At 44.9% G+C, this 14,327-nt stretch overlaps 1 protein-coding gene across 1 annotated transcript in view; it reads left to right on the top strand.

The window, feature by feature from the left end:
* The window catches only part of LOC124544814 (bicaudal D-related protein homolog), a 543,307-nt gene that overhangs the window by 492,063 nt on the left and 36,917 nt on the right, over window positions 1–14,327 (top strand). Inside the window, exons 2-3 of the mRNA XM_047123504.1 lie at window positions 7,587–7,802; window positions 13,611–13,727. Of these exons, the coding sequence (XP_046979460.1) occupies window positions 7,587–7,802; window positions 13,611–13,727 (333 nt within the window). The remainder of the gene's footprint in view (window positions 1–7,586; window positions 7,803–13,610; window positions 13,728–14,327) is intronic.

The raw sequence follows: 14,327 nt of genomic DNA, 5'->3' as shown, positions 1-14,327 counted from the left end.
CGATGTACTCACTCCACTCTACAAGTCCTAGAAGTCTGTAACGGGAATTTCCGACCACCCTGTATATCATATATAGTACTATTGATTTACTTCTAAATTATTTTACATAAAAAGCTGTCATCCCTCGTTATATCCCGTTGTGACGATTTTGATTTAACTAACTAAAGAAAAAAGAGTTCTAGGAAATGACAGATGCAGTAGCTGGTATGTGTTCAACAAGAAAGAGAAATCCATGATTATCTTTTTGAAATAGGAAAGCGATCTTGTGGTCTTAGAATAGACGACCCTTGGAGATTAGCATTCCAGTTGGCAGAGTGGAACAAAACACCTCATCTTCTTAGCAAAGAGTCGGAGATGGCAGGGAAAGACAGTATCCTAATACCCCTATCAGTCTTAGGAAACCTATCTCGATGGCTAGAGAGAAGCTTTTAACAAGGTAAGCACGGAAAAGATCTTTCATTTCCTTAAAACAATGCAAGAAAAACGAATTCATCCTGCTCATCACATTTACATGGTCCAGTCACATTAATGTGACCATTGCCTGTGTTCGACAGAAATGTGTGATAACCACTCGAAGATAGCAGGTGGCAGCACTAGCAGTGGAGGATACAGAAAGAGTGTTGGGGGGGGGGGGGGGGGGCGCAGAAAATAGTGCAGTCGTTGTCGAAATGCGGAAACGGAGCGATTTATCCGATGTGCAAAAGGGGATGATCAATGGCTTTCGGACCAAAAGTGGAAGCATTTCAGAAATGGCTAAGTTTGTAAATTGTTCGTGTGCCTCCATGGTTAACTTATACTGTGCACGGTAAAATAGTGTTATCCAAAACCGGCGCCGAGGCAACTGTGCTGCAGCACAGGTTGTAGATGACGTTGATGAACAACAGCTGTGGAGATACTTATGGATGAATAGACGTCCAGCTGTTGAGCAACTGACCACCCAGATAAAGCAAGGGACTACCAAAAGTGTCTCCTCAACAACTGTTCAGTGACTGTTGCTGTGTACAGACTTCCGCAGCAGATGCTTGCTTCATATACCCGAGCTGACTGCTCTTCATCAGTGACGAAGGCTGGCATTTGAGTGCCAATACCGCAACTGGACTTCCACTGAATGGTGACAAGTGGCCTTTAAAGATGAATCACGTTTTAAGCTTCATTGGGCAGATGGCCGCTGGAACTTACAGCAGGAAACATCCGAAAGCAAACACTCTGCAACAATCTTCAGAAGGATCCAGGCTGGAGGGAATTCCTATGTCTTTTTCCTCGGCACAATTGTATATGTCACCAACACAATGCACAGCTTAAAGTCTACGTGTGGGGTTCGAAGAGCACAAGGATGATTTTATCATACTCCCCTGGCCACCAGCCTCCCTGGATTTAAACCGAATCGTGTATCTGTGAGACCACCCAGATCAGGTGCCTTCACGCCATGGACCCTCAGCTGAGAAACCTAGTGCAGCTGACCTTGGCGCTGGAGTCGACATGGCTCCACATTCCCTCGATACCTTCTAGAATTTCATAGACGTTCTTCCTGCGTGTTTCGCAGTGGTACGGGCTGCAGTTGATGGTTAGTCGTTATTTTGACAGTTGGTGACATTATCACTGGGCAATGTAAGAACGGCCAGTTCTGGTGCAGTGTGTATCACTGATAACGTCATCGATTTCCCCCCCCCCCCCCCCCACCCACCCATCCCACTGCTGAACCTCACACACCCCTGAGGGATTTCAAGTTTTGTGGTAAATTGAAAATTTTGTTGGGAAATTCAAAAAGTAGCCCAGTTGTGCTAGTGTGGGAATAGGGACTTTTTCCATGTCCCTCCAATATCCTTCCTTCCAGGAGTGCTAGTTCTACAAGTTTCGGAGGAAAGCGTCTGTGAACTTTGGAAGGTAGGAGACGAGATACTGGCGGAAGTAACGCTGTGATGTCAGGTCGTGAGTCGTGCTCTGGTAGGTCAGTCGGTAGAGCACTTGGCCGCGAAATGTAAAGGTCCCGAGTTCGAGTCTCGGTCTGGTACACAGTCGAAATCTGCCAGGAAGTTTCATATCAGCGCACACTCGGCAGCAGAGTGAAAATTTCGTTCTATACGTCATCCTAACTGAAAGAAGTTCATCTCTGCAAATACCAACTCTCGAGAGACGGGATCGTCCACGCCACGCAGAGCTGGCAAAGGTCCCGACAAAAGATATGTCCGAACGCAGGACTTTAAGAAGATGGATTGTGTGCCCGACCACCCAGCAATAATCACCTGTCAGCTAGCCCGTGAAACGCACACTTCAACGCACACAATCTGGAGAGTACTGGTTCAAATGGTTCTGAGCACTGTGGGACTTAACATCTGAGGTCACCAGTCCCCTAGAACTGAGAACTACTTAAACCTAACTAACCTAAGGACATCACACACATCCATGCCCGAGGCAGGATTCGAACCTGCGACGTAGCGGTCGCGCGGTTCCGGACGGAAGCGCCTAGAACCGCTCGGCCACTCCAGCCGGCAGAGTACTGGTCGAACGGATGTTACACCCCTATTATAAAGAATGTGTGGAAGCACTGGGACCGACTGGGACCGACAGATTTACTTCGGCGATCTTCCTCTTGTCTTGAAGATATCAAAAGTATCCGGACACCTGGCTGAAAATGACTTAAAAGTTCGTGGCTATAATGCTGGTATTCAGTTTGATGTCGGCCCACCCTCTTAGCCTTGATGACAGCTTCCACACCCGCAGGCACACGTTCAATCAGGTTTCTTCGGGAATGGCAGCCCTTTCTTCACGGAGTGCTGCACTGAGGAGAGGTATCGACATCGATCACTGAGGCCTGGCACGAAGTCGGCTTTCCAAAACATCCCAAAGGTGTTCTATAGGATTCAGGTGAGGACTCTGCAGGTCAGTCCATTACGGGGATGTTACTTTCGTGTAACCACTCCGCCACAGGCCATGCATTATGAACATGTGCTTGATCGTGTTGAAAGATGCAATCGCCAGGTTGTCCCTAGACTTGCACACTACTTAAACCAAGTTATGCTAAGAACAGCACACACACTCATGCCCGAGGGAGGACTAGAACCTCCGGCGGCAGGGGCCGCGCAGTCAGTGACATGACGCCTCTAACCGCGCAGCCACTTCGCGAGGCTATGAACAGGTAGCTCGATCGTGTTGAAATATGTAATCACCATCCCCGAATTGCTCTTCAACAGTGGGAAGCAAGAAGGTGCTTAAAACATCAGTATAGGCCTATGCTTTGATAGTGCCGCGCTAAACAACAAGGGGTGCAAGCCCCCTCCATGAAAAACACGGCCACACCATAACACTACCGCCTCCGAATTTTACTGTTGGCTCTACACACGCTGGCAGATGACGTTCACTGGGCATTGGCCATACCCACACCGTGCCATCGGATCGCCACATTGTCTACCGTGATTCGTCACTCCACACAACGTTTTCGCACTGTGAACTCATACAATGTTTAAGCTCCTTACACCAAGCGAGGCGCCGTTTGACATTTACGGTCTTGATGTGTGGCTTATGAGCAGCCGCTCGACCATAAAATCCAAATTTACTCACCTCTCGTCTGTCATAATACTTGCAGTGGATCCTGATGCAGTTTGGAATTCCTGTGTGATAGCCTGGATAGATTTCTGCCTATTACCCATTACGAGCCTGTTCAACTGTCGGCGGTCTCTGACAGCCGACTGTACCCTTTTGTGCTGTTCACGTTTCCACTTCACTATCACATCGGAAACAGTGGACCTAGGGATGTTTATGAGTGTGGAAATCTCGCGTGCAGACGTATGACACAAGTGACACCCAGTCATTTGACCACGTTCGAAGCCCGTGAGTCCGCGAAGCGCCCCATTCTGCTCTCTCACGATGTCTAATGACTACTGAGGTCGCTGATATGGAGTACCTGGCAGTAGGTGGCAGCACTATGCACCTAATATGAAAAACGTATGTTTATGGGGGTTGAAGCATCCCCAACTCTTTTGTGGTTCCCTTTTTAGGTTCTCCACGTCGATGTCTGCTCGTAGATACGTATCGTCGGTAGGTTTTCCGGCTTTACTTCCCGACGTGACAGCGACGACTCTCCGATGAGGTGCGGGCCTTGTGTTTTGCTATTACTGCGAGTCTTGTAAGTATCGCTTTTATTTAGTAATTTGCCCGGCTAAAACTCTTTAATGATTAAGACAGCCTGCGCCACCTTTCGGAGGGAGTGGGGACGTCAAAGAGTCACAAAAGTTCATATTAAGCAGTCCGTAAAACACGTAAACGTTCACTTCAGTTAGCGTGTTAGTTAATGCCTACGCTTTCCGCTAGATGGTGCTGACTTATTGCTGAATAGCTTTAGTTCCGTAAAACTTTCACTGATTAGAACTAGTAAATTAAATAATTACAACGCTCTTGTATTTCACTTTCACTCTAATTTCAAGGCTTAAGATGGTGATGGGTGATGGTCTATTTAAAAGGTTCCTAGCCTGGAGGAATCTAAATAGACCGCAAATGCCGATATGCACGCGCTCTACGTCCAGATTCGCAACAAACGGCACACGACACTTTCAAAAGTCCACACGTTAATATCTGAATACCGGTACCTCTGAATTCACTCGTATCAGCAGATAATTTGAGTTTCTGTCGTCTATACGTCCGTAATGTTCCAATCTAGCACTAAAGTCCTGAAATCCCCTTAATACTCCGTTCCTACCAACAGTCAGAGATGGTACACTACATCACTTTTAATCTCCGTAATATTCTAACAGTTTATCGTGAATCTTAACACGATAAAGTCCAATCTAATTATTGTCTCGCTGACTGACACGGGTTCCCCACCCTTTAACGAAACAATCAAGGAAAAAGGCGGCAATAATGACGATCAGGCCTTTATATTGGTTTTTCATCACAAGAGTTTAACGTCACTGCGTTCTGCATGACGGAGCTTCCGTGGCTTTGCTGTACTTATACGTTAAACTACTTGCTGATATACTATAATTTTGATCTGCAATTGCCTAACTCTGATTCTACACTATTTTCACCTCTAAAAATTCTATTCTTAATTTTAAATTATTCTTTCCATAGCTTTTATCACTGTAAACTGAACCGAGGTGTTACAGGGGGTCCGGACACTTTTGATCACATAGTATATGTATATATATTAAGGATATAAATACACAATGAACTACCTCAGAATGATGCGCAGTTCTAATTAAGTGCGACACAAACAATCAAAAAACAGAGAGAATGATGGATGATTTATGGTGGAGAGCGCTAAACAGCAAGGTCATTAGCGAACAGAGAGAAGTCATTGGCTCCTTGGTTGTCTTTCGCACGTTCATTTATGTTTGTTACCCTACCAGCACAATGAATAGTACCGGTAATCATACGATTTGCTATGTCGTTTATGTACTGTTCCAAAACTACCGAGCCATCTCTAGTTTATAAGAATGATATAGCATTGGACTGTTATGAGTAGGAAGTGCCCCACCACCTTGCACACTACTTAAACTAAGTTATGCTATGAACAGCACACACACCCATGCCCGAGGGAGGACTCTAACCTCCGGCGGGAGCGGCCGCGCAATCCGTGACATGACGCCTCTAACCGCACGGCCCCTCCGCGCGGCTATGAACAGTTGCTCGATCGTGTTGAAAGATGTTGTCACCGTCCCCGAATTGCTCTTCAACAGTGGGTAGCAAGAAGGTGCTTAGAACATTAGTGTAGGCCTGTGCTGTGATAGTGCCACGCAAAACAACAAGGGGTGAAAGCCCCCTTCATGAAAAAGACGGCCACACCATAGCACCACCGCCTCCGATTTTTACTCTTGGTAATACACACACTGGCAGATGACGTTCACTGGGTATTCGCCATACCCACACCCTGCCATCGGATCGCTAAATTGTCTACCGTGATTCGTCACTCCACAGAACGTTTTTCCACTGTTCAATCGTCCAATGTTTACGCTCCTTATACCAAGCGAGGCTTCGTTTGGCATTTACCGGAGTGATGTGTGGGTTATGAGCAGCCACTCGACCACGAAATCCAAGTTTTCTCATCTCCTGCCTAACTGTCATGGTACTTGCAGTGGATCCTCATGCAGTTTGGAATTCCTGTTTTATGGTCTGGATAGATGTCTGCCTATTACACATTACGACCCTCTTCAACTGTTGACGGTGTTTGTCAGTCAACAGACGAGGTCGGCCTGTACGCTGTTGTGCTGTACGTGCTCCTTCACGTTTCCGCCTCACTATTACATCGGAAACATTTGACCTTGGGACGTTTAGGAGTGTGGAAATCTCGCTTGCAGACGTATGACACAAGTGACACCCAATCACCTGACCATGTTCGAAGTCCGTCAGTTCCACGGAGCGCCCCATTCTGCTCTCTCATGATGTCTAATGACTACTGAGGTCGCTGATATGGAGTACCTGGCAATAGTTGGCAGCACAATGCACCTTATATAAAAAACATATGTCTTTGGGGGTGTCCGGACACTTTTGATCACATAGTATATGTACCGGGTGATCAAAAAGTCAGTATAAATTTGAAAGCTTAATAAACCACGGACTAATGTAGATAGAGAGGTAAAAATTGACACACATGCTTGGAATGACATGGGGTTTTATTAGAACCAAAAAAACACCCCATATTGCTAGACGCGTGAAAGATCTGTTGCGTTTGGTGATGATCGTGTGCTCAGCAGCCACTTTCGTCATGCTTGTCCTCCCAGGTCCCCATCCCTCAGTCCGTGCGATTATTGCCTTTGAGGTTACCTGAAGTCGCGAGTGTATCGTGATCGACCGACATCTCTAGGGATGCTGAAAGACAACATCCGACGCCAATGCCTCACCATAACTCCGGACATGCTTTACAGTGCTGTTCACAACATTATTCCTCGACTACAGCCATTGTTGAGGAATAATGGTGGACATAATGAGCATTTCCTGTAAAGAACATCATCTTTGCTTTGTCTTACTTTGTTATGCTAATTATTGCTATTCTGACCGGATGAAGCGCCATCTGTCGGACATTTTTTGAACGTTTGAATTTTTTTGGTTCTAATAAAACCCAATGTCATTCCAAGCATGTGTGTCAAGTTGTATCTCTCAATCTCCATTATTCCGTGATTTATTCAGTTTTCCAATTTATACTGACTTTTTGACCACCCGGTATATTAAGGATATAGATACACAATGAGCTACCTCAGAATGATGCGCAGTTCTAATTAAGTGCGACACAAACAAACAAAAAACAGAGAGAATGATGGATGATTTGAGGTGGACAACGCTAAACAGCAAGGTCATTAGCGAACAGAGAGAAGTCATTGGCTCCCTGGTTCTCTTCCCCACATTCATTTATGTTACTCTACCAGCATACTACCGGTAATATATACTATTACAAAACTACCGAACGTTCTCTAGTTTATAAAAAATGACATAGCCTTGGATAGTTATAAGGGGGAAGTGCCCCACCCCCTTCCCAACCTCCCTCCCCACTTTGCAGCTGAGATATTCCCATGTTGCGTGTCAGTTTTCTGCGCAGCGCTGCGCCGCCCTCACAGAGAGCAGAAGGCTGACGGTGGCGTGTCTGTGTGTTGTTGCAGCGGCTGGAGCAGGACCGGCACGAGCTGCGGCGCCAGCTGGCGGCGGCGCGGTCGGAGGCGGAGTCCCGGCTGCTGGAGCTGCAGGCCGACCTGCAGGCGGCGACTCGCCAGCTGGCGGAGCGCGAGGCCGAGCTGCGGCGCACCGACCGCGAGAAGGCGGCGCTCGTCGCGGAGCTCACCGAGCAGAACCTGCGCCTCGCCGCCAGGCTCAAGGAGGTAGCGTGCACACCCACCACCCTCGCTCCTGTCGCCCCCCCCCCCCCCCCCCCGTCTGCGGCTGAAAGACATGCACCACGCCCTTGAGCCTTACGGCATTATTGTACGCCTACTTAGCTTCCGTCTCCTTTTTTTTTCTTTTTTTTTCTTTTCCCCTACCATTTCGACTTCCTAGGCACCAACTGACAATCTCAGTTCCTACCCACTCCCTAATCTCCTCCAACTTATTTCGTCTTTTTACCAGGTCTCTTTTTATCTTTCGTCAGACCACCTCCCACCAGTTCTGTCTTGGAACCCTTCAACATTCAGCACTTTGTAATCCAGTGGAAGGCATTTACCTGCATAGAGGCACTCTGGTATCACTACCGTGTTATAACGCATTACCTTGACACTTTTTATCTTTCTACAGTAAATATACACTACTGGCCATTAAAAATGCTACACCACGAAGATGACGTGCTACAGACGCGAAATTTAACCGACAGGAAGAAGATGCTGTGATATGCAAATGGTTAGCTTTTCAGAGCAATAACACAAGGTCAGCGCCGGTGGCAACACCTACAACGTGCTGACATGAGGAAAGTTTCCAACCTATTTCTGATACACAAACATCAGTTGACCGGCGTTGCCTAGCAAACGTTGTTGTGATGCCTCGTGTAAGGAGGAGAAATGCGTACCATCACGTTTCCGACTTCGATAAAAGTCGGATTGTAGCCTATCGCGATTGCGGTTTATAGTAACGCGACACTGCTGCTCGCGTTGGTCGAGATCCAATGACTGTTAGTAGAATATGGAATCGGTGGGTTCAGGAGGGTAACACGGAACGCCGTGCTGGATCCCAACGGCCTCGTATCACTGGCAGTCGAGATGACAGGCATCTTATCCGCATGGCTGTAACGGATCGTGCAGCCACGTCTCGATCCCTGAGTCAACAGATGGGGACGTTTGTAAGACGACAACCATCTGCACGAACAGTTCGACGACGTTTGCAGCAGCATGGACTATCAGCTCGGAGACCGTGGCTGCGGTTACCGTTGACGCTGCTTCACAGACAGGAGCGCCTGCGATGATGTACTCGACGACGAACCTGGGCACACGAATGACAAAACGTCATTTTTTCGGTAGAATCCAGGTTCTGTTTACAGCATCATGATGGTCGCATCCGTGTTTGGCGACATCCCGGTGAACGCACATTGGAAGCGTGTATTCGTCATTGCCATACTGGCGTATCTCCCGGCGTGATGGCATGGGGTGCGATTGGTTACACATCTCGGTCACCTCTTGTTCGCACTGACGGCAATTTGAACAGTGGACGTTACATTTCAGATGTGTTACGACCCGTGGCTCTACCCTTCATTCGATCCCTGCGAAACCCTATATTTCAGTAGGATAATGCACGAGCGTATGTTGCACGTCCTGTACAGACCTTTCTGGATACAGAAAATGTTCGACTGCTGCCCTGGCCAGCACATTCTCCAGATCTCTCACCAATTGAAAACGTCTGGTCAATGGTGGCCGAGCAACTGGCTCGTCACAATCAACTGTGGTATCGTGTTGAAGCTGCATGGGCGGCTGTACATGTACACGCCATCCAAGCTCTGTTTGACTCAATGCCCAGGCGTATCAAGGCCGTTGTTACGGTCAGAGGTGGTTGTTCTGGGTACTGATTTCTCAGGATCTGTGCACCCAAATTGCGTGAAAATGTAATCACATGTCAGTTCTAGTACAATATATTTGTCCAAGAATACCCGTTTATCATCTGCATTTCTTCTTGTGTAGCAATTTTAATGGCCAGTAATGTACTATGATATTACATGTATATCTTCTTCATTATTATTGTTCAAGTACTTCATTTCCCAGCGACCTTATCCAGTAGCTTAACACAGACTTGCAGGACAAGGCTGTAAACGAGTGCCGGATCGAATCTGCACAGAAGTTAAGCAAACTTAAGTGGCGAGCATTGGCCCCGAGCCATTGCAGTACTTCTTCCTCTCCTCTGCTGCAATCTTAATATCTTTCACTGAAGTTACTTTTGCTTCCCAGATCTGAGTTTAATCTCTAACTTCTCAAAAAGTTTCGCAGAAGTGCAGGTGATGTGAGGAAGATCACCCAATGCGCAGCATGGTAGCCAGTCAGTTTCTAGAGGTGATGCCACTTATTCCAAGTGAACTATCCCACGCAGGAGAAACGATGACATCGCTGTTTAATCCGCTAACACCCTTTCCTCCTACGCTTGCGCCCCCCGCTCCCCAAACCAACCAGACCCAACCTCAGAAAATATGCCACATTCAGAACAAAGCTTACAAGAATTAGAGACAAACGGCGCCCTTCGGTTAACTAATTGCTGTGGCGACGGAAAGAGCTCCCGATCATTAAATAAAAATAAAAATAACTTTATCAGAACATGAAATCAGCTGAACGTCTACAGCATGATAAACGCTAGGTAAAAAAATACTTAATTTACTTTAGCGATCAAGTTCCATCGTCCGCGATGATGCACTGGTTAACAAAACAGATCTGCAGTCATCTAACGGTGTTTCACATCCCCGACCAGGCATCCAGATCTGTTTTCTGCGGTTTCCCTTAATTGATTACGGTAAATGCCGGATGGTTCTTTTCCATCCCACCTTGTGCCCCTTCTTCTATGACCTTAAACAGAATTTGACATAAAATTAGAGAAAAGCGATCATATGATGTACATAATTTTTTAATTTAATTGTCTTGATTGCAGGTTTTTGAACAGAATAACCATCATCAGAATCTCTCCTGCTGCACTGCAATAAATCGTTAGTATGTAACAATAGTACCAATCAAAACTCGTCTTCAGAATATCTGCACGAAGGTTGCAAAAGTCATGAGGAACACAGCTTTTTATTTTTAGTAATTACCAAATAATAAAAGTGACTACAACTAAGAAAAGCATAAATTAAAATATCATGCCAAAGGGAGTAGGGAGCTTTATACACATGGAATAGTGTCATTTACAGGAACCATCAGAGTATAACTGAGAAACTATGACGTTACACTGTAACAAACATGACCACCAGGTGGCGTGAATAGTGGCGCAAGGTATTGCTAAACGCAGATGTAAAATTACTCAAAAACGAAGCATATCAAATAGGACGTTATACAAATGGCTCTAAGCGCTATGGGACTTAACATCTGAAGTCATCAGTCCCCTAGAACTTAGAACTACTTAAACCCAACTAAGCTAAGACCTGTTGATGAAGGTTTCTCGGGTCTCCAGCCGGATGGTAGCGTTGATGTCTCGCGACGTTTCGGGAAGTGTCATACTATCCATCTTCTGGCGAATACGGGTATTATGAAACTTCCCGAAACGTCGCGAGACATCAACGCTACCACCCGGCTGGAGACCCGAGAAACCTTCATCAACGGTTTACGCCGGGAAAGCCTACAGTCACATATAACCTAAGGTCATCACACACATCCATGCCCGAGGCAGGATTCGAATCTGCGACCGTAGCAGTCGTGCGGTTCCGGACTGAAGCGCCTAGAACCGCTCGGCCACCGTGGCCTGCGACGTTATAGAACAAAGACTATAAAATAAATTGTAACAATAGAGCAAAAACAAGACAAAGACAATAAAAATAAAAACGAAATCTAAGATAAAGGATGAGGGCGTGGGAGAAAACAGATGAAAGTTACGTGCGACAGGAGTCATGTTTCGTAATACTGAAAAAGAAGCAAATACATAACATTACGTTTTACAAAAGACTGAATCTTATTAAGCTGCACTGTTAAATTAAAGTACGTACGGCTAAAATTAAGAATGGGAAGAGGAAGGGAAAGGAGGCACCTACTGACAACCTTTGTTTATTACATACACTCACAAACAGTGAATAACACAATATAGTATGTAATAAAAAATACAATTTTAATAATAGATAACAATGACAAAAAGCACAAGGAAATGCGTGTGCAACTACATTGCGAAATTTGAAGAAAAAAAAACAGTTTTATAAGCAATTATATAATGCCAAAATATGAATGAAGACGAATTATTGTCAAAGTGCTAGTTGAAATATACCATTGCAAAATGAATTTGCATTTTAAAATATGATAATAAAGTGTAGTGCTCACTTGATTTACACAGGCTGTATATATAATCTATGAATGCTAGGTATATCAGTATCGATTAAAGGGAAGAAAAGGAGGCGTGGAGGTGAATAAATGAAGTTTATGCGTATAAAATGGTCGCGTGTCTCTTATGTAACTGTGTCACACCTCGAATTCAGATCATTGTTACATAGTTATGACTTGTTGCAGTACAGCAGAATGAGAGATTCTGAAGATGGCTATTGTATACCAAAAATCGGCAATTCTGTTTAAAAAAACTCTGTGATCAAGACACTTAAATGAAAAAAATACGTTTTGGCCTTGTCGTCAGTTGGACGTTAAACCCTACTATCCCTCTCTCCAGGTAATGTTTTATATCTATTAGCCATTTATTTTCTTCATCATGAATGGAAAAGACAGAGATGTTGATTGTTACTGGCCTGCGGTTCAGTAGAGCGATCACCTTGACCCTTTGATCATATATCTCACGCTGCGGTTTGATAAATTAATCCAGGATGATGATGGAAAACAAAACATTCCTCTTATTCATTATAACTGCTATTTCTACATGTCCTGTCCCCCGTCGTTCATCGAATTTATTTTCTCTCATCTTGAGGCATTCTTCTCTCAGTATTTTGCCTTGTCTGTCATCAATCCTCTTATTTCTCATCTTATCTTTCTCATTCTTCCATAAATCCACTTTACTCACTATCTCGTTGCTTTCTTCCATCTTTTTCGTTTTTTGCAATATCAACATTTCTTACTACAAACACCTTCCCTGTCCTCTCTCAGAACTATCTGCTGTACACTTCTCGATGGCCACTTCTTTCTACTGGAGTTCGTATTTCGTCACTGTCACCTTTTTGCAAGCTTTTGTTTCAACTCTCTATATCCTTCTTCCAAGATATACTCATCCTTTGCGTACCTTCTAGGTTTTATTTGTTTACGACTCTTTCACACAACCTGCCTTTCCATGAAAGGGGTGGGGGGAAGGGACACCTCAAATTGGACTACAAAAATCATCTAATCTACAGCGCATGCGGACCACGCGAGGTTTGAGTATCCTTTCGTTCTCTTATGACACCGGCCTTCGTTAACGTAAGTTTGTTAACCTTACCTGTGTGGGTAATAAACAGAAAAGACTTCTCGGACAAGTTATGCAAAAAGTAATTACGTTTCCATTTCGATCAAAAATTAATACTTAAAAGAACAGTTGTCTAACCTGCCCGCGAAAAAAAAATCTTAGTTTCACGTTTTTTAGAATTCACAAAATTGCGAGTTAAAATTTACACAAACGTCAGTTTTACAATTTGTAAGTGCACGACGAATCCGGTGGCGTAAAAGGGCGGGAGTGTATTAAAAATTTCGCGCGGCGCGCATGTGCTGTAACTAAGGTGACCTTTTGTAGGACAGTTTGAGGTTTACCCTGGCTGGATGGACCACAAGTGTCTTTTATCAAATTTTTCGTCTGGATGTTCCCTGTAGTACTGTGGTACGTCGTAAACAGTTGTTTACACCCCGAAGGCAAACAAATAAATCGTACAGACACAGTGAATATTCAGTTAGAAACGTAAATTACTATGCACTGGTAATTGCAATAAGCAGTTAATGTCACCTTCATAAAATCCGCAATAACGTGCTTCCAAAATTATTATAAACTCCAAATTCCTTGTCTGTCTATTTTCGTATGAGTCTTTCTGTTAACTGAGTTGTGTAACTGTGTTGGTGCAGTCTGCGAGGACGGAGGAGCAGCTGACGTCACAGCTACAGGGCCTGCGAGACCAGTGCAACCTGAAGAAGTCCAGCCTCCAGGACCACGTCAGCAGCCTGGAGGTCCTCAGGGATGAGGTAGGCCTTCCTCAGAGACTACTTACTGCATCACAGATGAAAAACATTCGCTAAAGTTCACTGGACAGAATGCCACTCTCGTGGCATCTCAAAACTAACAACAGGCTTAACAGGCGCCTTTCTATGTAGTAGAGCGCAGAATCAGAAGACACAGAAGGAATAATAGCTTCAATCAGATGTTTATGACCATCACATTCACAACAATCATAAATTACGTATTATTTGGCGAAATGCTAAACATCGCTCGAAACAATGTATTTTAACACACATAATACTTACAGAGTGACTTTCCCAAAATAGAAGTTGCTGTATTTTCGTACATTCTTCTCTTATTCAGCATTAAAGTGTACATATGTAGTTTCAATGAGGTGACTGAAACACGGAAGAGTGGGAGTGTAGACACACTCGATAAAGGCAATGTGGACACACGTAGTCCTTTTCGTTGTATTATGCGTGGTTATAATTAAACTGATGGAGTTTCAAGTGCTGCGGTGCGGGCTGTATACGTCGCAGAACACTGAAACATCATAGATATGTTCATTAATCGGTGCGCTCGCAAAGTATGCTGAAAAATAATAGTTCCACTATTTGCCACCAGGT

This window comes from Schistocerca americana, chromosome 8, assembly GCF_021461395.2.
Source record: "Schistocerca americana isolate TAMUIC-IGC-003095 chromosome 8, iqSchAmer2.1, whole genome shotgun sequence".
Lineage (NCBI taxonomy): Eukaryota > Metazoa > Arthropoda > Insecta > Orthoptera > Acrididae > Schistocerca > Schistocerca americana.
The sequence above is the reverse complement of the archived record's forward strand: the minus strand, read 5'-3'. Positions and strand labels throughout refer to the sequence as shown.